The following is a 22,690-nucleotide window of genomic DNA, read 5'->3' as shown; positions in this document are numbered from 1 at the left end:
GAGATCGGTTTTATACATCTAATATACATATTTCCTGTTGTACATATTCATCACTCTCTGGGAACTTCCGTGTCATAGTAGGACTCAGTTGAATCAGGCTCCGAGTCATCCAAGTCGGGGGATGGGCCCTCCTTCTCGCCCCCTGCCTCTGATGACGGCTCATATAATGAGAGTTCATCAGACGATGCACCCTCTGCACCCTCTGCACCCTCTGAAACAGCCTCTTCGGGCAGCTTAATTTCCATCTGCTCTCCTTCACCGGAGGGGTTCATCCAGTCTCCAGCAACTCCCATACGTTCCTGCTCCAACAACTGTTTCTGCAAAGCAATCTGGCGCTTCAGAGAAGCACCCTTCCGCAGCCTCTTGTTAGCAGAGAATTCAGTCAATGCTCTAACCATCCGCTCTTCAACAAGTTCCTTGACATGGCTTGCCAGGGTTCGGTCAGTGAAGACACCACCGAAACGGAAACTGAGCCACAGGTACAAGATAACTGCCCTATGAAGGCTCTCCAGATCATGCAAATAGTCGTTGCTGCCAGAAACGGGCTGCTCGATGACTTCCAGGTTAAGATATGCGATGTCCAACAGTCGTCCTTCATGGTGTTCGGCTACGCAGTCGGCCATAGCACCAGTAACATCACGCGAGCCTGAACTTTTACGGTCCATTGGAGAAACCATGAACTTTAACTGGTCCTCGAACGGTAGTCCTTTCACAGTGTCGATGATTTCGGCGTTTTCCAACTGACTGGTAGGGTCACACAAGAAGAACAAAGGGCTGACCTTGGCAATTTCCAAGACCCGCTTGATCAGATATTCGAAAGGTACACCTGGTGGGAAGTAGGCTGCAAATTTCCGGAAAACAGATTCTGGAGGGAAGATACCCGCCGCACTGAGGGGTGGGGGCTCCAACTTCATAGCCTGCTGGATATATGGAAGGTCAACCTCTTCGAGACAGGAGATCAGGCCCACGTTAGGCTCATCATTTATGCTTTCTTTGGCATTGGCTGGACGATATCGACCAGCGCGCCCACCAATTTGTTTGATCTCAGGGACAGTGAGTCGTTGAAGTCCAGTCGGAACACGTTTGACGAGGGTGTCAAATATAACACGCTTGCAGCTCCTATCGTGGGTTAGTATGGAAGCGCAAAACATTATCAGGGAGGGCAGAACTCACAGATTAAGACCCATACCGATCGCGTCACTTGCCACAAGGAAGTCATAGTCATTGTCTGGGTCATTGAACAGATTCGCCTGTTGTGTCCGAATCTCTGCTGGCAGACCACCGTAAACGATGGCAGCGCGTCTTCCGGTAGTCTTCTCGATATCTGCCTTCATAGCATGTATACCTTTCCGGGAGAATACGACTACACAGTCACCCTTTTCCAGGCTATTGAGATTACCTTTTAAACTGTGCGGCATCACTTCCAGGGCGTTCAGACGTTCGTAGCGGTGGACCTCCAATTTGTCTCCCGTGAGTGCACATAGCTCCCGAATCAGCGGTATGGCACGGGTCTCACCGCACAGGTGCAGTTCGGTGACCTGAGCACCAAGGAAAGCTCGAGTCCATGCCCATCCTCTTGACGAGTTAGCAATCATTTGGATCTCATCGATCACGCCAACATCATATTCTTGCCCTAGGCTGACCATTTCCACGGTGTTGCTAGTAATACGCGGTACTTGATCATCGTCGGGAAATTTGACATCATCACCAGTGACGAGACTGCATGGAACCCCATCTGCCTTAAATCGATGATATACTTCTTGCGCGAGCAATCTCAGCGGACCTGCGTAGAATCCATTCTTGCTTTTCGCCAGCCGTTGCAGCGCATGGTAGGTCTTTCCGGAATTCGTCGGTCCAACATGGAGATGGATTGTTCGCTGCATCGAGCGTGCGCGCGGATACCACTCGGCTGGCCATCGAAGGTCGGCCACTTCTTGCTGTGCTTCCAGAATGGGTGCTGAAAACCTAGCAGTAATGTTTTCCGAATACTGCATGTATTCCACCTCTTCCCGCAGGCCCTGAAGTCCGGAGGCGAGGTAGGCCTTTTGCAGCGCTACCTTAATTTGCCGAAGGGGTCCCCATTGTGCGGATGCCTTCTTATCATCTGATTTGCAGGCATTTTTTATTTGGCGCTCAAATTGAGTCCATCCTTCTAGCGATTCGCCCGATTTGTTCAACTTGCTGTATACATCGCGTAGGGTCGCTTCCACCAGTTCGTTGAAATCTCGTGCGGCCGCAATATCCTGTCGTACGGACCTTCCGGGGGAGCCTCCCACAAGTGTTTTGCCCTTTTTTGTGTCCGATTTCCTGTCCGAGGAGATAGGGGGTTTGGCCTTTTTCGATCGTTGCAGAATCGACGTTGTGGTGAAGGGTCGTACAGCGAAACGAGTCAAGGGTCGCAAAGCGCAGAGGGAACGACTACCGCCAGTCCATGGCTGCATTCCTGGACGACGGGGGTTCCAATCCCGTAGAAAGGAACAATTTGGGGGCAAAGAGAGTCGAACAGTTGCTTAACAAAGAGAAGTAGAGAGTATCAAGGGACATAGGAGACAAAACCAAAAAGTTCCCTTATCGACCCGCTCCACTTTAAAGCTCCAATGGTGGGGAAAACCATCTTCCCTTCATATACCTCAGACGGCCACCTCTCCTCTCCCTAGGACTTCCCTTGAGAACATCTCGTCAATCTTCCTCACTATCTGTTGTTTTATTTCTTCCTTTTTGTCCAAATCCTCTCCCTGAAGCCCCAAGTTGTGGGCTGCCCGCCAGCATGGGCTCCTCGATAATTAACATTCAACGCGACTGTGGGTGACTACTTCTACTACCTCTTGCAAAAAGCCCCTGCTGACCTTGAACTGTCTGGAATAGTTATACTGAACACAATCCGCAATGCCGGTGGCAACGAGGTGAGCCCGACCCCTCCGACAAACCCCTCTGCCGCGGATACTGACGGCGCCCTCCCCCCTAATAGTGGAAAGTCTTGGTGGTGGATGAGACCAGCAAGAAATTGGTCGAAGGCGCTGTGAAGGAGGAAGAAATTCTCAATCTCAATGTTTCCAGTGAGCTCGTCTTGTGGTTTGCGACTCAAGCGGATTCACTAATGCCACTCCGCAGATGTTGAGCAGCTCGAACATCGGCGACCGTCCAATCCCGATATGGATGCGTTGTACATATTGACCCCGGAGTCGTATGTGGTCGACTGTCTGATGGCAGATTTCGAGGTGGGCCGATACAGAAAGGCATTCTTGGTGTGGACTTCATGTTAGTGGGCTGGTGAACCCAAGGCCTTTGCGACGTCATTCCACTCACACAGCTTATAGCCCTCGATCCGCAGCAGCGATCTCGGATTGACCGGTCCCAAATGGCGCGCGAGCGAATTGCGGACTTTTACACTATGAACATCAATTTCTACCCCAGAGAATCGCGCTTGATCACATTCCGGGATCCGTGGAGCTTCCCGGTGCTCTTCCACCCGGGTTGCAACAATTTGATTCGGCATCATTTGGAAGAATTAGCCCAGAAGGTAAGATCTACTCTCCAAGTACACCAATTGAACTCGCTGACGTTGAATCAAGGTCGTCTCTCTTTGCGCTTCCCTGGGCGAGTACCCTGTAATTCGGTACTATCGGCCCCGATCTCCGACTCACGAGGCCGGAGTTATGTGCTCGCACTTGGCGCGCTTCATTCAAAATGAACTGGATCAGTTCGCGCAGTACCAGCGAGACTTTCCGCCTCAAACAAACCGCCCCCGAGGCGTACTGCTCGTAGTAGACCGTTCCATGGACTTGCTCGCACCACTTCTTCACGAGTTTACATACCAGGCCATGGTTCATGATCTTCTTCCTGTCACAGATGGAGACAAGGTCACCTACAAGACAGTTTTAAACCAGGGCAGCACAAATGAGGAGGTCAAGGAGATGGATATCGGCGAGCATGATCGAGTCTGGGTGGACTACCGCCATATGCACATGAAGGACGTGCTTGGGAAACTGGGCGAGGACTTTGCCAAATTCCGAGCAGCACACCCTCAATTCGCCGAAGAGTGAGTTTCAACAAGTCATCCCTATGCTAGAGTCGGACTATTAACCTGGGATTTTAGTAATGACAAGCACAACGTGAACACCATCAAGGATATGTTGGGCGGACTGACAGAATTTCAAGAGGGCAAGAGCGCCTACACGCTGCACCTCAACATGGCACAAGAGTGTATGAACTACTTCCAGTCCCGCAAACTCTTGGAAGTGAGCTCCACCGAGCAGTCATTCGCCACGGGTCTGGATGAGAACTACAAAAAGGCAAAGAACTTAGCAGCGCAGCTCGTACAGCTCCTTGATGACGACTCCGTCATACAACCAGATCGACTTCGATTAATACTCCTGTACATCATCTATCGTGGTGGATTGCTAGGTGGTGACATTCGCAAACTCATGGCGCACGCTGGACTCCCATCAAAGGACGGCGCAGTGATTGCCAACCTCGACCTCCTTGGAGTTCGTGTCGAGAAGCCTCTCAAAAACGAAAAGCCACCAGTGCAACCTCTGTTCACCCGACGAAACCCACCACCTGAATCAGAGGAGCTCAGCCTGAGTCGGTATGAGCTGGCTCTCAAGCAGATGCTCGAAGACCAGATTCAGGGCAATCTGGACGCGACTTCCTTCCCCTTCACCCGCCCACACACCGAGACGGACAGCGCCATAGCTGCCCAAGAAATGCAGTCACAGCAGGCGTCTTTGCGCAGTGCAAAACCGACCTGGGCACGCACAAGATCCGTCGATCAGCCCCGGCAGCGCATAATCGTCTTCATGGCCGGTGGTGCCACCTACGGCGAGTCACGAGCCTGTTACGAAGTCTCAGCGGCATACAACCGGGACGTCTACCTTGCCACGACGCACATGCTGACCCCAGGTCTCTTCCTTCGCCAGGTAGGCGACCTTAGTGTTGACCGGCGTCGTCTCGACCTTCCAGCGGACCGGCCCAAACCTACCGCTCCGGCCCATCTCTTCGAGCGCGAGGCCCCTCCGGCCCCCAACCCGCCGCCACAGAAGAAGCCCGTCTCAACAGCACACCTCAATCCACCAGCTCCTCCAGAGGCGATGGTGGCTGGTATGTCAATAAGCTCAAACGGAAGCGGAAACAGCCCTGCCTCATCTGGCAACGGGAAGCACGACAAGAAGGACAAGGATAAAAAGGAGAAGAAGGAGAAAAAATACCGTTTCTTCAAGTAGGCTTCTTCATTTCCGTTTCTCTTGATCCCACCCAGTTTCCTGTATCCTGCTGTCCCTGTCCAGCGCTTTTGTGATACCATTCTTTTCCTTGTCTTTCTGTTGGTCTGGTCTGGTCCCGAGCATTCAAGGCGCTATTCTCAGCGGTTTTTCATTTCTTTCCTAAGATGAGTCTCATAAAGACCCAAGTCATGGGAGTATTTTCACTGCACTACAATTTATGCTAGGTAGAATCTGGACACCAGTTTCAAGTTACTGTACCTAGCACACGGTAAATATTCAAGCCAAGCAGTCATCAGAGACAAATGCTGTATCTCGAATTGAAAGTGATAAACACATATGACAACATTATGTACAGAATAACCGAATAACAATAGGGGTATCATCAAACATAAGTATTAAAAAACATAGTCAAACTCCGCCATCCACAAATTCTACCACCTAAACCCCCTCCCCAAGATACTTCGAAACCTCATCATTCTGATAAAAAGCCTTCCTGATCCTCTCCGCCCTCTTCTTATCCTCCGCCGCTTTATTTCGCGCCTGTTTAGAATTAAGTTTCTGCACCTTCACTGGCGGCGCCGGTCTAGGCGGCAGCGGATCTCCATCCCGATCAAGACCTGTCCCCAACCCAGCTGTATCACGCTTGACGCGAGGTTTGATAGGTTCACGAATACCCTCACGGCCCAATGCACCGAGCCCCAGCCTACTATCAGGATCCCAGCCGTAGGTAGAGAGATATCGGAGACCTGTGCGCGTGCGGTCAAGGTGCGACGGCGGGTGGGAATGAGTGAGGCAGATTTGGTGCGCGAGAGAGGCTTCGTGTCGGGCCCTTTGGTCTGTTGTGTCTCCTGGTAATTGTGATGGGATAGGTAGCTTGCACACGTCGCAGTATTCTGGTGCGGGCGCTGTGGGTGGAGGCGGGATGACATCTGAGGCTGGCGGCGCGGAGTGTGTCCGGATTGGTGGTGACGACGGTGCGTGTTGGGTTGGTGTGTTTGGTGATGAGTTTGGGGCTGGTTGGCTCATCACAATAGAGAGATATTTGTCTGCGATGCTGGTGCCGGAGGAAGAGGAGGTAGTTGGGGCTGTTGTGGTGTCTAGATCGGAGGAACGCACAAACTGCACGCGTTTGCGCCGGATGCCGGAGCTGAACGGGCGCTGCTGTTCTGGTGGGAGGAAGTAGTCTTCGTCTTCAGAGGCCATGGTTGGGATTGGTAGAGCTGTGAAGGCAAGGCAAAAAGACGTAAAGATGTGAAGAAAGTTGGGGGGGCGGAGCGGAATTAGAGAGTGGCGATAAGAGATAAGCGGAGATACGTGTACGTTGGAGAAATCCCTTTGGACACACACCTGTCCTCTCTCCCCCATCTCTTCCCATCTCAATTAAATATGCCCATCCCCATCATTGCCCAGGGGCTCCGGGATGGCATCTCGTCAATCCCACATGCCTGGACAGTCCTCCGCATAGCACCATGGGTGCTAGCCCTCGCCGCACTGAAATACTATTTCGAGGGAGCCCGCAACGGCTCCGAGCGAATGATGCGATCAAAAGTTATAATGGTAACGGTAAGGCATTCCTCCAACACCACATCACTGCCCAATTAGCCAAGCTAACAAAACAAACCATCAGGGCGGAACCTCCGGGATAGGCGCAGAAGTAGCCCGCGAGCTCGCAACCCGCGGCGCCCAAGTAATCCTACTAACCCGGCAACCACCCTCCGACCTCTTCCTCTCCGAATACATCGACGACCTCCGCACCAGCACAAAAAACCCTCTAATCTACGCCGAACAAGTGGATCTCTCCTCCCTGCACTCAATCCGCACCTTCGCAACAAAATGGATCGACAACATCCCACCCCGCCGACTAGACTGCATAATCCTCGCAGGCGGGACAGCCGAGCCTTCCAGACCCCGCGCCCTAACAATAGACGGCATCGACCCAGAATGGCAAACGAATTACCTCGCCAACTTCCACCTCCTCAGCATCCTCAGCCCAGCCCTACGCGCGCAGCCCGCACACCGCGACGTGCGCGTGATCTTCGCAACCTGCTCGAGCTACATCGGCGCTGACTTCAGCAAGCTGGACACTGTGACACGGGGGAAGCAGAAGGTGGTATCGAAGCGCACGAAGAGTTCTCCCCCGCTGTACGCACAGCCCAAGGGCGTGTATGCGCTCAGCAAGCTTGCGCTGACTATCTTTGCGCACTCGTTCCAGCGGCATTTGAATGCGTACGAGAGGCCGGATAGTCTGCCGCCTTGTACGCGGGTTATCGTTGTTGATCCTGGGTTGACGCGGACTCCGGGCATGCGGCGCTGGTTGACTGGTGGGTCGTTGTGGGGTCTTGCGTTGTACTTGCTTACCTGGCCTATTTGGTGGCTGCTGTTGAAGTCGCCTGTGCAGGGTGCGCAGAGTATTCTATATGCGGCGATGGAGCAGCAGTATGGTCGGGGTGAGGGTGGATGGTTGATTAAGGAGTGTCGCGAGATGGATTATGCGCGGACGGATGTGCGGAGTGATGAGGTTGGGAAGAAGCTTTGGGAGTTTAGTGGGAAGATGGTTGAGGAGGCGGAGAAGGAGAGTGCTGTTATGAGGGCGTTGGAGAAGAAGGAGGCTGAGGCTGAGGCTGAGAAGGCGAAGAAGGAGACGGCTGAGAAGAAGGGGAAGAAGACTGATGGGTCGAGGAGTCGGAAGGCTCAGAAATAAGTGAGAAATGTATACCCGTTTTGTAGGTATGGCATGATATGATATATAGACGGAATTGAGGGCTGTACTCTACTGTGATAAGGGAACAAGCTCGAACTTATAGACCAGCATCACAAAAAAGGAAATTCGTTTCATGTATTCTACCAACTAGATCCAAGACTTCTATATCAATAAAGACAAGATCATCACAAACCACAAAACACACGTGCTACATCAGGACCCGAAGTAAATTTACTTCTTAAGCTGAGCGAGAAGCTCAGCAGGGGGCTCCTGGCGGTACCCCTGGGGGTTGTTCTTAGTCCAGAGCCAGAGATCCTCGCAAGCCTGCTCGAGGGTACGCTCAGCCTTCCAGCCGAGCTCGGTGTTAGCGCGGGTGGGGTTGGCAGTGAGGTTGAGGACATCGCCAGCGCGACGGGGAGCAACCTCGTAGGGCTGGTCCTTTCCGACAGCGGCGGAGAAGGCGCGGATCATCTCGTACACAGTGCTGCCCTTGCCGGTACCCAAGTTCCAGGCGCGCACACCGGGGTTGTTGGCGCGCAGGTAGTTCAGGGCCTTGAGATGGCCGTCTGCGAGATCCAGGATGTGGATGTAATCGCGGATGGCAGTACCGTCGTGCGAGGCGTAGTCTAGGGTGGTGTTAGCTTAGGGGCTTTAGTGATGTGGAGGGGGGAGGGGGTTTGCATACCATCACCGAAAACCATCAACTTCTCGCGCTTGCCAGTGGCGACCTGGGCAAGCAGAGGGAGCAGGTTGTAGGGGACACCTTGGGGGTCCTCACCCATGATACCGCTGGGGTGGGCACCGGCGGGGTTGAAGTAGCGGAGCAGAGCGCCATTCCACTTCTTGGCCTCGGCCTCGTTACCAGCCTTGATGGCGTTGTTACGCTGGGCGTTGATAACGTCGGTGATGGCGGTCTCAACAGCGAACTTGGTGTTGCCGTAGGGGTTGGTAGGACCCAGAGGGCAGTCCTCGGGGATGGGGATCATGTTGGGGAAGCGGGTGGCATCGCCGTAGACGGTGGCGGAGCTGGAGAAGACAATGTTGGTGACATTGTGCTTGACCATGGAGCGCAGGAGGTTGATGGTGCCGTAAACATTAACCAGGTAGTAGTCCAGGGGTTTCTCGCCGGACTCGCCAACGGCCTGAATTGGGACAATTGTGTTAGCTATTGGATCAAGCTATATGGTTTTTGTTATTTTGGTTTGTGAAGATACTCACCTTCAGGGCAGCGAAGTGGATAACGCTGTCAATGTCGGGGTGAGCCTCGAACACCTTGTCGAAGCCGTTCTCCTCGGTGACATCGAGCTGGATGAACTCGGCCTTCTTGCCGCAGATAAGCTCAATGCGCTTGAGAGCCTCGGGCGAAGAGTTGTACAGGTTGTCGGCAACGACGACCTTGTAGCCAGCCTCGAGGAGAGCAAGGGTGGTGAATGAGCCAATGTAGCCCGTGCCACTATGCGGGGAATTAGTTGTAGTTCAAGTATAAAATTCCCAAATAATGAATTTAACCACTTACCCAGCAACAAGAACTGAACCAGAAGGCATGATTAAATTCCGTGTGATAATTGAGGTAACAAGATAGTACGGGGAGATTCCGGAGTAGAAGGGGGACGAGGGGCAGCTTTTAAGGGGAAAGTGGGTGGGGGGAAGGGCCCGGTGTATCTTTCACACGTGGAGATGCGATGATGCGGCCTGTTGGTTTTTATATTCGACTTGTTTTATGTTTATTTATGAGTGTTGTATATTGATCTGCACGTTTTCACCTCTAATTTCCCATTCTCTCCCTAATGAGGCTATTAGACCATTGTCGATGCGGACATTATGTACAAAGTATGTGGTGTGACCGAGATGGTGGCAGTGAAAACAGCCCTGAGTCTCGAAACGGGCAAAGATTTGCAAAGATTTGCATGCAAAGAGAAATTGAATTCCTGTATTCCCCTGAAACTCCTGAATTTCCTGCAAACATCGTTTCAGTCCCGAATAGAGACATCTGCAAGGGGTTCGGTCCGTTCCCGGTGAACTCTCGGCATATTATTTACTGGCGTTGAATATAGAACATTGAACTGAAATTGGTATTGGGGGAAAAAAAATAATATAAACCGGGTTCAGGTAAAATAACACAACCTGACTTGGGGCCCCGTATTCCTTGTAGATGTAGATAGCGTGTTGCATTTCAGCAACATTGCCCATGAGACTGAGTACTCAAAGCCTCGGAGCTCTTCGCATTCATCCAAGTCCAGATGAGCTTGGAAGTGGTGGTTAACATGCCAAGGGCAAATACCCAAGGCTCAGAATCGAAACAGCTCAGAAAATAACTGGCTATTTTTTTTTAACCAAGGAGCTCAACGTCCAGACCAATGGCCCGCATGAAAAGGTTGACGTTGTTCAGGCGCTGACTGCCCATGTCGGCAGGAAGGGTCTTGCTATATCCCACGGTTTCCATGACACGGTCCCTATAAGGAATTGATTAGCACTGTTTCTGCGTATCAGTAGATCAAACCGGAAACACTCACTTCACGGCAATAACCAGACGCTGCTGTTGCTCAGGACTGGCGCCAATGCCCACGGCGGCAAGGAACTGCCACACATACATATCGTCACCGGAGCTGATCGATCCGGGGAAAATGTCATTTAACCCGAGTTCCAAGGTATCAAATAACACATTGAACTTCTCAACCCACTGCTGCCAATCGTGCTCCGAAGCCTGACCGGCCTCCTTGACGATCTCGGCACGACTGAGCAACATGGTCAAAATGCCCAATCCGACCTTGGTGCGAGCGACGCTCTGCACATGGGTTTGGTTAATAACCAATCCCAAAAGACCAATAATAATGTTGAATGGTGCCTCGTTCACATATCCCAAAAGGCAGGGCATGACGGCCAATGAGAACAAGTCAATAGCTTCGCGCACACCGAGCGATGGCTGAGCCTCACCCGGTACGGGTTGAGCAAGACGGACCACATCTAGGCTATCCAGGTGGACAACAATCATGGTGAGGATAGTGACGCGCTGTTCCTGGTCAATGTGACGGAAGATGCGAGGAATGGCCTTCTTGCCCTTGGGGTATGACAAGAATGCGATAAAGGGGTGGGGTGTCGTCGAGTTGGGCACAATTGGTTCCATCACCTTCAATGATCGCCACAACTTCTGGTTCAGCGAGTGAAGCTTCTGTCTCCATTCCATGTGCTCTTGGATTGCCTCGGCGTCGCCTTCCTCGGGGGGTGGCGGCATCGTGCGCTCCATATCTTCCATTGCCATCAATGCACTGTAAACACCTTCGAGATTCGTAAGGATCGACTTGCGGTCACTAAGACTCAGATCTGACTGCTTCTTGGGCTTAGGGCCCTCTGAGCTATCAGGGCGCTTAATGTTCAGCATCGGCTTGGGCGCCTTGGCATTGCTAAATGAGATCTTGCCCAAGCTGCCCTCGATGATGAGCTGCTTGTTCTTGGGCTTGGCCTTAGCCGCCTCTACGGCACGCTGGACCTGCTGCTGCATTCGCTGCATGTGGTTATCGGCGCTCTGGAAATTGCCCCGACGGTGCCCACCGAGACGGTTACCCGTTTGAAGCAGATAAGTCTGGGCGAAATGACCAAGGGGCTGGTGGGGGTGTTGGCGCGGTGCGCCACGGATCTGGCTGTACACCTGGTAGTAGAAGTCCTCCGCCAGCACGGCCTCGGGATCTGAATCTGCGACATTTCCAGCAGCCGCAACCAGCTGTTGCAACTGGATACGCGTGATGAAATTCTTGTCCTGCGGTGTCATCAAACCATTGCCTCGGGACAGGAGGAAGATCTTGTGGTTGCGCTTTGCCCGCTTAGCATCTTCCACCAAATAAGCCTGACGTTGCTCTTCCGTGAGATGCATGAGTTGCTGCGGGTTAGTGATCACCGGCATTCCATTGTTGGAGACCCGGCCAAGCGGCCCTTGCTGATGTGGAAGAGGTTGCGGAGGCTGGGGTTGCTGAGGGCGCTGGGCCTGGGGTGGACCAGCATGGCGCGGGCCAGGAGGCGGCATGTTTTGCGGGGGGAGATTGGCGTTCTGCATCATATGCAACGGCCCACCAGGTGGCATGTGCTTAGGCCCACCATAGAGCTCTGGCATACCAGGCGGTGGGTGTGGTATTTGCGGGGGTAGGTGGCCCTGTTTCATCTGTGCTTGGATGAACTCTGGCGGCACCGGAGGGAATCCATCAGGAAGCGTCTGGAGGTGCTGGAGCTGAGGTTGGTACTGAGGCTGCTCCACCATGGATCGCATAAAGGCTTCTGCGGCTGGGGTCGCAGTATTATGACCATGAAAACGCATCTGTGCCTCGACCTCTTCCAAGCTCATCATCTTCCGGCTCGGAGCAGGGGCAGCGGCAGCTGGTTCAGGCTTCTTCTGCGAGACACCCCAGACACTAGATTTGGCTTGCAAGTCTGGAATATAATCGGGGTCGGAGTACTTCTCATATCCAGAGCGCTTAGTGGTCTGGGTGGCGGCCGGCTGAACAGGAACTTGGGCGGGCTGCGGAGCGACTCGAGTTGCATTGGGATTTTGCAGGCTAAAGCGAACTTGCTCCTCGCCAATGGCGTCAGAAACCTGGGCAGTTTTTCCAAAGAAATCAAAGTCTCTGCCGACGGATGTATCGGCGCCTGTTCCGCCAAACGTGTCATCGTTAAACTCGTCCTGGTCGTCGGAAAGCTGATCTCCAAGACCATCGTAGGTATCCTCAAAATCAATCCTATATGATAATAAGTACAATGGCCCATTCGAAGAGAAGCCATTAGGAAAAAAAGGATAAGCTCACACGTCGTCATCTCCCAGCGCATTAGCTCGAGCAATGTCGGCAAAGGGATCTGGGTTTTCGAAGAACCCCTTGGCCCCGGTACCATCACGGTCCCTGGGTAGGGTGGTATCAAATCCAAAGAAAGCCATCCTCTGGATGAAGAACGAGAAAGAGGTGGGGGAGGGTGAATAGCTTAGTGGGGGGAAGTTGAGGAAAGGTGCGATCGATGGACGGGAAGTTCTGGAGTGCGGATGCCTCAGGCAGAAGTGATTTTTTGCCAAGCCACGGTGTCGATCTTCTGTGATGTGCAGCTTTCAACTTCTTTGGGATATGGAAAGAGATGTCTAAGATTAAGAGCAGATAAGATATTATAGGGCTATTCGAGGATTTAAAAGGCACGTGGTAACACTTTGGATAACTACCTACAACATACATAACGTATATACTCGGAATGGTAACAATAACAAGTCAACAACATAGAGATACTACTCAGTACTTATACGGAGTATAACGAGAATCATTTCCCGTTTATCTCTCTTTTATAAGTGGATTCGATGTCGACATCATCTCCAAGATCGAAACACGGATCTTAACCCACCTACCCTAATAATATCCCCTGAGCCCGAGAATGTCTCAAATTGGGTGACACCCTCCAAGTGGCTGAAAGCGGTTGTCATTGTCTTGCGCGGCCTTTGATCTTTTCCACCTTTAATCTCTTCTTGCCCCCCAAAAAAACACATTCGCAATTTCCACTACTGACTTCTCCATTTTGCTTCTGTCTCGTCCTCCATTGATGTCGCTCGCTTTTTGATCCGGATTGGTTTCCACTGCGCCGATCTGACCTGTCTTGTTGCCTTGCCACTTAACGGGGAATCATCCTTATTCCTCCTCCCCCCACATCACCATGTCTATCACTATTCGATATGCGCGCTACTTAGTCTTTGCCGTCGTAGTGAGTTTTTCTTTCATGCCAATGAATGCTCGTCGCTAACTTTGAGTAGGGATTGGCGCTCTTCTTCTTCGTCTCAAAATCCTCCATCCCGATTCCTACCACCGCGTTGACCACACCTACACCAAAGACCCCCACATACGACTCAGTCAAGTCACAAAAACCGCAAGTTATCGGTCCGCACCATGGTGAACGCATAAATGCCACCTTTGTCACCCTCGCGCGCAACTCCGACCTTTGGGAGATGGTCAAGTCCATTCGAACAGTCGAAGACCGTTTCAACCATAACTACAACTATGATTGGGTGTTCCTGAACGACGACGAGTTCGATGATGAGTTCAAGAAATTGACCACCGCACTGGTCTCAGGCAAAACTCATTATGGTGTCATCCCCAAGGAGCACTGGTCGTACCCAGAGTGGATCGACCAGGACAAGGCCCAAGAAGCGCGACAGGAGATGGACCGCAAGAAGATCATTTACGGCGGTTCGGAGAGTTACCGCCATATGTGCCGTTATGAGTCTGGGTTCTTCTTCCGCCACCCGCTCATGATGAACTATGAATACTACTGGCGCGTTGAGCCTAGCATTGAGCTCTACTGTGATATCGACTCCGATCCGTTCCGCTTCATGAAGGAGAACAACAAGAAGTACAGCTTTGTCATCAGTCTGTACGAGTATGGGGCGACCATTCCTTCGCTGTGGGATAGCGTGAAGAAGTTCACAGGCAACCACCCCGAGCATGTCTCTGAAGGAAATGCCATGGAATTCATCAGCAATGACGGTGGAGAAACATACAACAACTGCCACTTTGTAAGTACTTCAAATTGGTTTTAGCTTCAACCTCGCTAACCTTTCTACCAGTGGTCGAACTTTGAAATTGGCAGCTTGGAGTGGCTGCGATCCGACGCATACATTGATTACTTCACGTCTTTGGACAAGGATGGTGGCTTCTTCTATGAGCGATGGGGCGACGCACCGGTTCACTCTATTGCCGCTTCTCTGATGTTGAAGAAAGAGGAAATCCACTTCTGGGATGAGATTGCCTACTACCATGTCCCATTCACACATTGTCCCACGGATGAAAAGAAACGCCTGGACTTGAGGTGTTCCTGCCAACCGAAGGATAACTTTGACTGGAAGGATTATTCTTGTATGCTCATAACCCTCTGATCTATTCCAGTGCAGAACTAATTATGACACAGGCACCAAGCATTGGTTCGATATCACCAAGATGGAGAAGCCGAACGGATGGGAGAAGAAATACGACTGATTTACTCCTCTTGTTCACGTTCCCTCGAGTCCCTCTGGGTCTATCCACGGATGGTCCAGTCGTTGACTTACTAGCGACAATGCGCGGGTCGGTTGTCTCGTCCTGATATGAAGCGCTGCACATTTAGAGGCTGACAGTGTCACCCATTTGCGCGGCAACTACAAAACCTCGGTAAAATCTCCGTCCGCCCGCTCTGCTCGGGATGGATAACATACCTGGATGAAGCAATGTGCTATTCGATTTTACCACGCTTGGGCAAAAGCCTGCAGGTATAACCTTGAAACTGTTTCGTTTTGATTCCCATTATCGCGTTACCCCAGGTTGTTTTACTTCTACGTCTGACATGTGTTACTATGGCGTTCATCCTTTTTGGGGCTTGTTTCGTTGCATGGGTATGGAGTAAAGTGATATTCCCCGAACGATTTTCCATACCTCTAAAATTTCGAAGGTATCAATAGCTGACTTTAGAGAAGTTAAACATTGAAAGGGATGATATGATAATAAACAGTCGCAATCCGTAGTGTTACATGCAAATATGAACAGAAAGAGGTTGCTCTCCGAAGAGCAAAAAGCCAAATCCCAGTAGCCTAACCAGGCTATTCTCTTATACAGCAGCTGATCAAACAAGGTCAAAATTGTATAATCTCACAGCAGGTCACAATCAACCTGTATCCCCGAACCCATCTTAGTTGGTCTTCGGCTTCTTCGTACCATACTTCGAGCGACTCGTCATACGGCTTCCAACACCACCCTAGTAGCATACAATCAGTAAAAGATCTAGAAAGACATACACCCGGACGCGGGTATATAGAAACAGAATCCAAAAGAGGGCTTACCAAATCCATTCCACCACGAACAAGGGTATACTTCACACCAGGACAATCCTGAGCACGTCCACCACGGACCTGGACAACACTATGCTGCTGGATATTGTGGCCTGTACAAGAAAATTAGCCAAAATCCCCCTAATCAAAAAGCCAGTGCCGCAACAGAATCCAAAGAATCCTGTTCCCAGCACCTTCCCAATCCAATCCAGTTCAATCGCAAGGAAATCTTACCTTCACCAGGAATATAAGCAGTAATAACCTTCCCAGAACTCAACCGCACTCTCGCAACCTTCCTCTCACCAGAGTTAGGCTTCTTAGGCTTGGTAACACCAGTCTTAAGACAAACGCCCTTCAGCCCAGGCGTACCCTTCAACGCAGGCGATCCACCCCGACGAGCCCGCTGTCCAGTACGAATACCGCGCCGGACCTGGTTGTACGTAGCGCGGATAATAGGCGAGCTAGAGAATTGCCGCTTTGGCACTGCGGAGAAGCCGACGGCGGCTGTGCGGAAGACGGGGTGGAAGTTGAGACGGGAGGTAATGGGGGATTGTTTCGAGGCAACTGGTGATGTGGTGATAGTGCGGCAGAGGGGTGAGGAGATCGCAGGACGGTGTATCAGAGTCCGTAGGGCCCGGAGGGCTATTGGGGAAAGTAATTGGGACATTTTGGGTGGTGTGAGTTGTGCGATTTGTTTCTCCTTCCGCTGTCGAGAATATCGCGATAGAATTGAGTTGGCCGGCGGAAGTCGAAGGCACGTGATTGGATGGGTTGGTGTTGCGTTGTTGGTTTCTCCCGTCCGCCGGAGGAGCTGGCCGCGCTGCTTCTCTCTGCCTGAGCATCATCGGTGGCTGTCATCTTGCATCCTCCCTTTGCTCTTGTTTCTACTTTTCTATCTCCTTTCTGAGCTTTGAATAATCACCTAGACTTTTTCCAATCTGTGATCTCGAGACTTGAAGCCGACATCCTACCATTATCCATCCGTCATCATGGTACGTTATCAAGCTACGGACCCGGGACATCACCTGGAGTCCAGCCCATAAGCAAAGCATCTAGAACCCCCATTCCCAACGCAAACGCTACCAAACTCCATCCTGAATCCCCTCAATCGAACCCATGCCAGTTTTAAACACATAAAACTAACAAATCCCCAGTCCCTCCGCATCGCCCCCCCAAGCGGCAACGCAACACAAACGAGCAACCTCACAACCCGGCAACAAGCAAGCCTCCAGACACCCCGCCCATCCAAAGGCGCCCCCTCGGCCCCGGGACTCCCCGACACGCTCCGCAACAAGCTCACGCAGCCCGCCACCGCGCACGCGTCGTCGACGAACTCCAGCGGCGAGGTCCCGTCATCTACGCACCCACTCGAGGCACGACTTCTCGCGTGGCGGGCTACACAGGACGCCATGAAGATGGAGGGACTGCGTCGGGCGTACGGGATTGCGGAGCCAGTTCGTCGCGGGATGGAGTTGAAGATCGTTCGGGATGGGACTTTCCGGCCTGCTGTGCTTGGCGGTGTGCGGGGCGGGAATGTTCATGAGGATATTCTTGTTATTGGGGGTCGGGATAGTGAGGTTCAGTGGGAGGATATTTACCACGGTATGTTGCGTTTGTGGGGTGGTTTGGGGTTTGGGATTGGATGGTTTTGGCTGACATCGTTTCTGATTTAGGTGATGACCTCCGTGAGCCGCCTGCTTTCCATGATGAGATGGAGAAGAGGCTCAAGATGGATTTCTAATGGCTTTGATGATATGGTGTTCTTTTGTTTCTCTGCTTTTCTATGTCGATGTGTTCTACTATTCTCCTCTTACGTCCCTCGTCATACTCCTACCTTACGTCGTCCGATAGAATGATAGATCACTGGACTTGATGCTTTCCGGAGTGTCTGTCTGTTATCAAGGCAGTGCGGTACACTCGATATATTGAATCAATCCATGGTCTATTTCTACCAAGCAAGCAGTCTTGTAGAACCACCAGTCGTGGTATTAGAGGTTTCTATAGTATGAGTAAGAGCGTGCGACTCCCGAGGTCGAATTGGTCGTCACTCGAACGCCTGACTAGCAATTCAACCAAGACTGCGGGAATATATAGGCTCCATAGAAGTTATTTAATATATGACAAAGAAACCTGTCAAACTTCTCCAAAACACCCTATACACTACGACTAACCACCATAAGCAGTTAGAAAACCGAGCAAAAGGAATGAAACGCGAAAGAAATGAGAGAAAGAGAAAGGAGGGGTCAAAGACGTAAGTACACGAAAGTCCATGGAACGAACCATACGGGGCACATGATAGAGCACAAAGAAAAAGGTAGTCGGATTGGAGGGGGTATATATCGAGAAATCGGGGTAAGAATAATGGTGACAGCAATGCGAAAGCAAAGAATGAATCTCAGATCGAGCCCTCGGGAGACAGGTCGGAAAGGAAACACGAAGCACTCCGATAGAAAAGATCCATGGATAGATGAATGAGGCCCGCATGCAGACGATATGGCGATGATAGAACAAGCGGATGGCCCGAAGCACAGAAATAAGAAAGTAAGTCGAAACCCATGGTCCAGGATGGAGGTCCAGTCAGAAAAAAAGAAATGTCCAAACGCCGCTTCCAGAGCGCCCATGTTGGCTCGGCAAAACAGGGATGTTGGTCCTGCATCCAGGCAGAATTAATCGAATCGCTGCAATGACAGGTAGAGAGGGTGGGGAGGTTGACGGAATATGGGCAAGGATGAAAAGGTCGGGTATCGGGACGGAAGGATGTAAGCAGCAAACAGCATTGTCGTTATCAGGCCGTCCAACGCTTCAGACCCGTAACTGTCCAGGCGGGGCAGCGAGGTTATAGAATCACGCATCGACATCCAGGGCTGCGCTCATTGGCTTCGCCCTCCCGGCTGTACTGTGCCTTGGCTCCCTTTGCGTCTTCCTCGTCGACGACTTCTTGTGGCTTAACGGTCATGTGGACGACATTTGGATGTTCCTTGCTGAACTTGGAGTCTGGTCGGTTATTAGCATCAGACTTTATAACCATAGAAACGATGCGATCATGAGAAAGAAACATACCAGAAATAGGTGACTTATCATCCAACAACTTCCCGAACGAAATAAGACGGATAGAGCTCGGTGACGAGGGACGGGTCTCCCAATCTGCGATGACATCGTTAGCTCACATGTTCTCATCCCATGTCTCGTTCTGGCCATCCGATGCCCATATAGAGGACTAGATCAGGGGTGAAACTCTTACCAGATCTCCATTCGCGCCAAATTAACTCCTTAAGCGTGTAGACGCTCATCAAGAACGGATCGAAATTCTCAACATTAACCGATCGCTTCCTTAGATATTTTCCATCGATCGTAAACGGGTGCCGCGACCCCGTTGTCAATAGCAGCGTGATCGCCAGCGACGGACCAGCATCCTCCTCGACTTCCTTCCCGGAACCGTCATCGGAGTGCTCCGTTGAGGTCTCGGGCGCAGTCTTTGGCTCTTCTGTCTCCATTGAAGGCGGTGTAGTGGGTTGTGCCAGCGCAACAGCGGGTGTGTTGTCGACAGTTTGGGGAGGGTTGGTGGTAGGTGACGTTGTCACGGGGGCGGACTCGCTTTTGCCACTACTGGGTCCAGTTGCGGGGTGGACCTGGGTCTGGTTCGCGGGTGTTTGATCATGGGCGGATGCGATGGACGTATCAGCGGAGAGGCCTGGTTGGGGTTGGAGCTCTGTGGTTGGTGCTGTGGTCTGTTGATCCTGCGGAGATGTTGTGACTGGGGGTTGGATGGTATCTCTGCTGATTTCCCCCGACTCCGGCTGATCGGTTGTAGACATTTTAGGATGCCCCGATGGCAGATAATGATTGACTTTAACCCCGTCGGGAAAAGGGGCACTGTCAACGGGGGGTTTGGAAAGGAAGGGTATTGCGTGAGAGCTGGAATGGGAGATGGAGAGAGAGATGCAGATGTGAGGAGTCAAGACTACCTAGGTAAGCGGGAGGCGCAAGATAAACAAACTAGTGTGGGAATGGCTGTACATATAACCCCCCCAAATGATCTTCGATATTTTAGTATTTGAATAGGTTGAAGAGGGAGAAAGAAGGCAAAAGGGGATCTGCAAGCCTAACAGACTTCGTGACCCTGTGGTTGAACTGGCTTGGGACTAAAATCTTTCCCCTATTCTTGGGTCAAAGGGGGAAAAATGGACACCTGTTAAATAATTTAGTATAGCTGAGTGTCATATAAATCATATAAAATAAAGAATATCAATTGAAGATCCGGGGAAATAATTAGAATCTTGTATGCTACTCCTAATACATTAATGCTATGTAGATCTGGACATGTCTGGATAGTTGCATGAAAAAGACAGGTCACTTTCTCCACATGTGTAGCTCTGTACTCTCTGTGCTCTCTGTACGACGATTGCGACGATTGCGATCTCATGATCATACGGAGCATGCAGTTGTCGCTGTTTCAATTGTCTCAATGTCATAGAAAATGCAAGTGTATTCTATATTCAATATCTCATAGACTAGGTATCGTGAAGCTGAAGAATATTATCTGCACATCTCATTCCCTTGAGAGCTGTCCCGTCTCGATTGAAATACCTGGCAAACAAACCACTGTCGCACACAGGGGGGGAACATCGGGAAAAAAAGAACGGGCAGCCCTCGGCCAAGCATGGGACTCGTGGTGCATATGCAGGGGGCAATAAGTTTCAAGATAGAGATGCAGATAGGTGGATACTGGTGGAGCGGGTAGGGGAAGTAAAAGATAGGGAGATCCGAGTTAAAGTCGATCTTTCAGCCGTGATTCGTGCAATTAATTATCCTACAGGCCTCTGTATGTTTCTGGAGGGTCCGGCCCAGGATGCAATAGGGGAGAGAGGCTAAGCTGGTAGCCGAAACACGTTGTTGATAAGTCATGAGGGATACTGGTTGCCTTGTTTCGAAAACCGCAGAGCAACCTAGACCCAACCGGCATACTGCTCCAACATTTCGTTTTTCGCACCTTCGGACCCGTGCTGCACGCCTAGCAGTCGTACGTTGCCGATCTTGCCTCCAAAGTCATCCTCGATCGTGCTCGTCCAGTTCGCAAGATGATCTCTCAGACGCGCAATTACAGTGGGATCATCCCGGATCAGGAGCGCGATGGCATCGTATCCTCCAGCCCCCGGGACAACACCGCCAATGACACCTTCGATCTCTGAAACACTGTCTAGCAGCTCGCTCTGTACACTGGGTTCAATGGGGACGCCCGTCCGGCGGGTCAATGTGCGGATATGCTGGCGTGTTCGCTGAATAAGGGTGCGAATATCAGAAAAGTCGCCTTCGGGATTGGCATCGGGGTGTTGGGCCAGGCGCTTAAGCTCTTGACGCAGTCGCTCATTGTTGTTCTGGAGGCTAGCCCAGAGAATATCCGCCTCCTTGCGGTTATTATTCCGCCATTCGAGAACCTTCTTGACCATAGAGGGCGTCTGGGAACCACAGTCCACGTCGCACAGAACCAGCTGCATCCCACGGGGGAGCTGCATGCCAAAGTCCACACACTCGGTGTCCCATGGATGCTCGGGATCAGAGTCCTCCACGATAGGGAACAGGCGCTCCTCGAAACCAGCCGAGCCTACGTCGCCCAGAGACTCCAGGATTGACGGCGAGAAACGTCGGTAGAGGCACGAACCGTAGACGGCGCTGGCAACGTCAAATCCAGATCCGACCTTACCCTGGGCTGCGCAGTGGGCCGCTTGAGCGAGGTTGTGAAGCTTATCCCGACCAGCACCGAGGTCCTCCGGCTGCATGGTGCGGTGAATGACCAAGGCGGAGACAAGCGCAGTAACGAGAGCAGCTGAAGAGCCCAATCCTGTCTTGTGGGCTTCGAAAAGAGGAACGCCGAAATTGACAAAGCGCCCACCACGTCCCTGCGACGATGGACGCCTGGAGGCAGCGGTTTCCGAGTAGTAGTCGCTATCAGCCATGATGGTGACAGACAGGGACCCGAAGTCCTTGGAGTCAGCAACGTAGCTGATATAAGTCAATGCATAGTTGAGAGAGGTCTCGACAAACGGGTTTCGCGGTCTAAAGAGAAGCAAGGTGAAGTTAGTCAATTAATTTCGCAAAGAGAGGGTGACAGCTAAGCATACCCATCTCCCTTCTGGATGACCTTCACACCCCCACCGTTCCCGCATCGCTGCACACCATATTCCCACACCGCATCGAGAAACTGCGGAGAACGCACAACAACGGTGTCCTCCCCATCCTGGTCCCCAGCGCCCGGATTGGATGGCGCTTCGGCGCCAGGAGCAGGTCCAGATCCTGACGCCCCGCGGCGGTGACCCCTCCTCAGTTGCTGGACAATAACATGGATACGGGCATCGAGCGCAAACACGGTGCCCGTGTAGCCGCGGTCTAGCACGAGATAGCCACCGGTTAAGAGGACCTTGCCCGGCGCAGACAGCGCCGTGACCGAAGATGGTAAAGGAGACATGGAGTACTGGTAGATTGGAGATACGGTTGTTGTGGGGGAGGGAAAAAAAAAGCCGGGATCTACGGGGCGCTTGGAGATTATGGAGGGACTGCCCCGCGGTCACGCGGGTTGTTTGGAAAGAGTAGATTGGAATAGTGCAGATAAGATGTGCTGGGCTTACGCTGCCATGCAGATGCAGCTCAAAGGAGACTTGAGCATTTCTTAGATTCTAGAGGGGTACAAGGGTGTATGGAATTCTCCTAATGGGGACTAGTGGGGATGTTGCAAGCCCAGACTTGCCCAGGTGTGTTAGAAATATATTGTAGGCTATGTGTGTGTACAGAACTCTTGTAAGTAGAAATGGCAGTTCCTCACATCAAATGGGTTCTATAGTGTAATGGTCATCACTCTGGTTTCTGATACCAGCAATCCCGGTTCGATCCCGGGTAGGACCTTTTCTTTTTCCTCTTTTTTTCGTTTCTACTCTATGATTTCATAGAAGACTTTGACTT

The 22,690-nt window shown here is 51.7% G+C and overlaps 11 protein-coding genes across 11 annotated transcripts; 4 read left to right on the top strand and 7 right to left on the bottom strand.

Annotated features, from left to right (window-relative positions):
• Nucleotides 1-50: 50 nt before the first annotated feature.
• N7525_007622 (ATP-dependent RNA helicase SUV3) lies at nucleotides 51-2,441 on the bottom strand (the record flags this gene model as incomplete). The annotated part of the gene is made up of 2 exons (XM_002568030.2): nucleotides 51-1,119; nucleotides 1,174-2,441. The coding sequence occupies 2 exons, from the start codon at nucleotides 2,439-2,441 to the stop codon at nucleotides 51-53; spliced, it is 2,337 nt and encodes a 778-aa protein (XP_002568076.2).
• A 326-nt stretch (nucleotides 2,442-2,767) lies between these two features.
• N7525_007621 (Sec1 family protein) lies at nucleotides 2,768-5,222 on the top strand (the record flags this gene model as incomplete). The annotated part of the gene is made up of 7 exons (XM_002568029.1): nucleotides 2,768-2,801; nucleotides 2,866-2,903; nucleotides 2,969-3,056; nucleotides 3,112-3,258; nucleotides 3,318-3,520; nucleotides 3,573-4,039; nucleotides 4,097-5,222. 7 exons carry the CDS (start codon nucleotides 2,768-2,770, stop codon nucleotides 5,220-5,222), a joined length of 2,103 nt encoding a protein of 700 aa, XP_002568075.1.
• Nucleotides 5,223-5,660: 438 nt separating this feature from the next.
• N7525_007620 (putative G-patch domain protein) lies at nucleotides 5,661-6,425 on the bottom strand (the record flags this gene model as incomplete). Its single annotated transcript, XM_002568028.1, has 1 exon — nucleotides 5,661-6,425. The coding sequence occupies one exon, from the start codon at nucleotides 6,423-6,425 to the stop codon at nucleotides 5,661-5,663; it is 765 nt and encodes a 254-aa protein (XP_002568074.1).
• A 183-nt stretch (nucleotides 6,426-6,608) lies between these two features.
• Nucleotides 6,609-7,923, top strand: N7525_007619 (putative oxidoreductase; the record flags this gene model as incomplete). The annotated part of the gene is made up of 2 exons (XM_002568027.1): nucleotides 6,609-6,785; nucleotides 6,850-7,923. The coding sequence occupies 2 exons, from the start codon at nucleotides 6,609-6,611 to the stop codon at nucleotides 7,921-7,923; spliced, it is 1,251 nt and encodes a 416-aa protein (XP_002568073.1).
• A 231-nt stretch (nucleotides 7,924-8,154) lies between these two features.
• On the bottom strand, nucleotides 8,155-9,468 carry N7525_007618 (NAD-dependent epimerase/dehydratase family protein; the record flags this gene model as incomplete). The annotated part of the gene is made up of 4 exons (XM_002568026.1): nucleotides 8,155-8,549; nucleotides 8,609-9,065; nucleotides 9,142-9,376; nucleotides 9,440-9,468. The coding sequence occupies 4 exons, from the start codon at nucleotides 9,466-9,468 to the stop codon at nucleotides 8,155-8,157; spliced, it is 1,116 nt and encodes a 371-aa protein (XP_002568072.1).
• Nucleotides 9,469-10,248: 780 nt separating this feature from the next.
• N7525_007617 (deadenylation-dependent mRNA-decapping factor PAT1) lies at nucleotides 10,249-12,841 on the bottom strand (the record flags this gene model as incomplete). Its single annotated transcript, XM_002568025.2, has 3 exons — nucleotides 10,249-10,376; nucleotides 10,437-12,647; nucleotides 12,714-12,841. The coding sequence occupies 3 exons, from the start codon at nucleotides 12,839-12,841 to the stop codon at nucleotides 10,253-10,255; spliced, it is 2,463 nt and encodes an 820-aa protein (XP_002568071.1). The 3' UTR covers nucleotides 10,249-10,252.
• A 755-nt stretch (nucleotides 12,842-13,596) lies between these two features.
• N7525_007616 (glycosyltransferase family 15 protein) lies at nucleotides 13,597-14,912 on the top strand (the record flags this gene model as incomplete). The annotated part of the gene is made up of 4 exons (XM_002568024.1): nucleotides 13,597-13,644; nucleotides 13,694-14,452; nucleotides 14,504-14,792; nucleotides 14,845-14,912. The coding sequence occupies 4 exons, from the start codon at nucleotides 13,597-13,599 to the stop codon at nucleotides 14,910-14,912; spliced, it is 1,164 nt and encodes a 387-aa protein (XP_002568070.1).
• Nucleotides 14,913-15,597: 685 nt separating this feature from the next.
• Nucleotides 15,598-16,403, bottom strand: N7525_007615 (mitochondrial 37S ribosomal protein uS12m; the record flags this gene model as incomplete). The annotated part of the gene is made up of 3 exons (XM_002568023.1): nucleotides 15,598-15,663; nucleotides 15,749-15,849; nucleotides 15,971-16,403. The coding sequence occupies 3 exons, from the start codon at nucleotides 16,401-16,403 to the stop codon at nucleotides 15,598-15,600; spliced, it is 600 nt and encodes a 199-aa protein (XP_002568069.1).
• A 322-nt stretch (nucleotides 16,404-16,725) lies between these two features.
• N7525_007614 (proteasome maturation protein) lies at nucleotides 16,726-17,477 on the top strand (the record flags this gene model as incomplete). Its single annotated transcript, XM_002568022.1, has 3 exons — nucleotides 16,726-16,728; nucleotides 16,891-17,338; nucleotides 17,410-17,477. The coding sequence occupies 3 exons, from the start codon at nucleotides 16,726-16,728 to the stop codon at nucleotides 17,475-17,477; spliced, it is 519 nt and encodes a 172-aa protein (XP_002568068.1).
• A 1,095-nt stretch (nucleotides 17,478-18,572) lies between these two features.
• N7525_007613 (uncharacterized protein) lies at nucleotides 18,573-19,551 on the bottom strand (the record flags this gene model as incomplete). The annotated part of the gene is made up of 3 exons (XM_002568021.1): nucleotides 18,573-18,730; nucleotides 18,797-18,880; nucleotides 18,978-19,551. 3 exons carry the CDS (start codon nucleotides 19,549-19,551, stop codon nucleotides 18,573-18,575), a joined length of 816 nt encoding a protein of 271 aa, XP_002568067.1.
• A 1,131-nt stretch (nucleotides 19,552-20,682) lies between these two features.
• On the bottom strand, nucleotides 20,683-22,199 carry erg8 (phosphomevalonate kinase; the record flags this gene model as incomplete). Its single annotated transcript, XM_002568020.1, has 2 exons — nucleotides 20,683-21,790; nucleotides 21,856-22,199. The coding sequence occupies 2 exons, from the start codon at nucleotides 22,197-22,199 to the stop codon at nucleotides 20,683-20,685; spliced, it is 1,452 nt and encodes a 483-aa protein (XP_002568066.1).
• Between the last annotated feature and the right edge of the window lie 491 nt (nucleotides 22,200-22,690).

This window comes from Penicillium rubens (assembly GCF_028828025.1).
Source record: "Penicillium rubens strain IBT 27055 chromosome Unknown utg000003l_segment0_segment0, whole genome shotgun sequence".
In the NCBI taxonomy this organism is placed as follows: domain Eukaryota; kingdom Fungi; phylum Ascomycota; class Eurotiomycetes; order Eurotiales; family Aspergillaceae; genus Penicillium; species Penicillium rubens.
The sequence above is the reverse complement of the archived record's forward strand: the minus strand, read 5'-3'. Positions and strand labels throughout refer to the sequence as shown.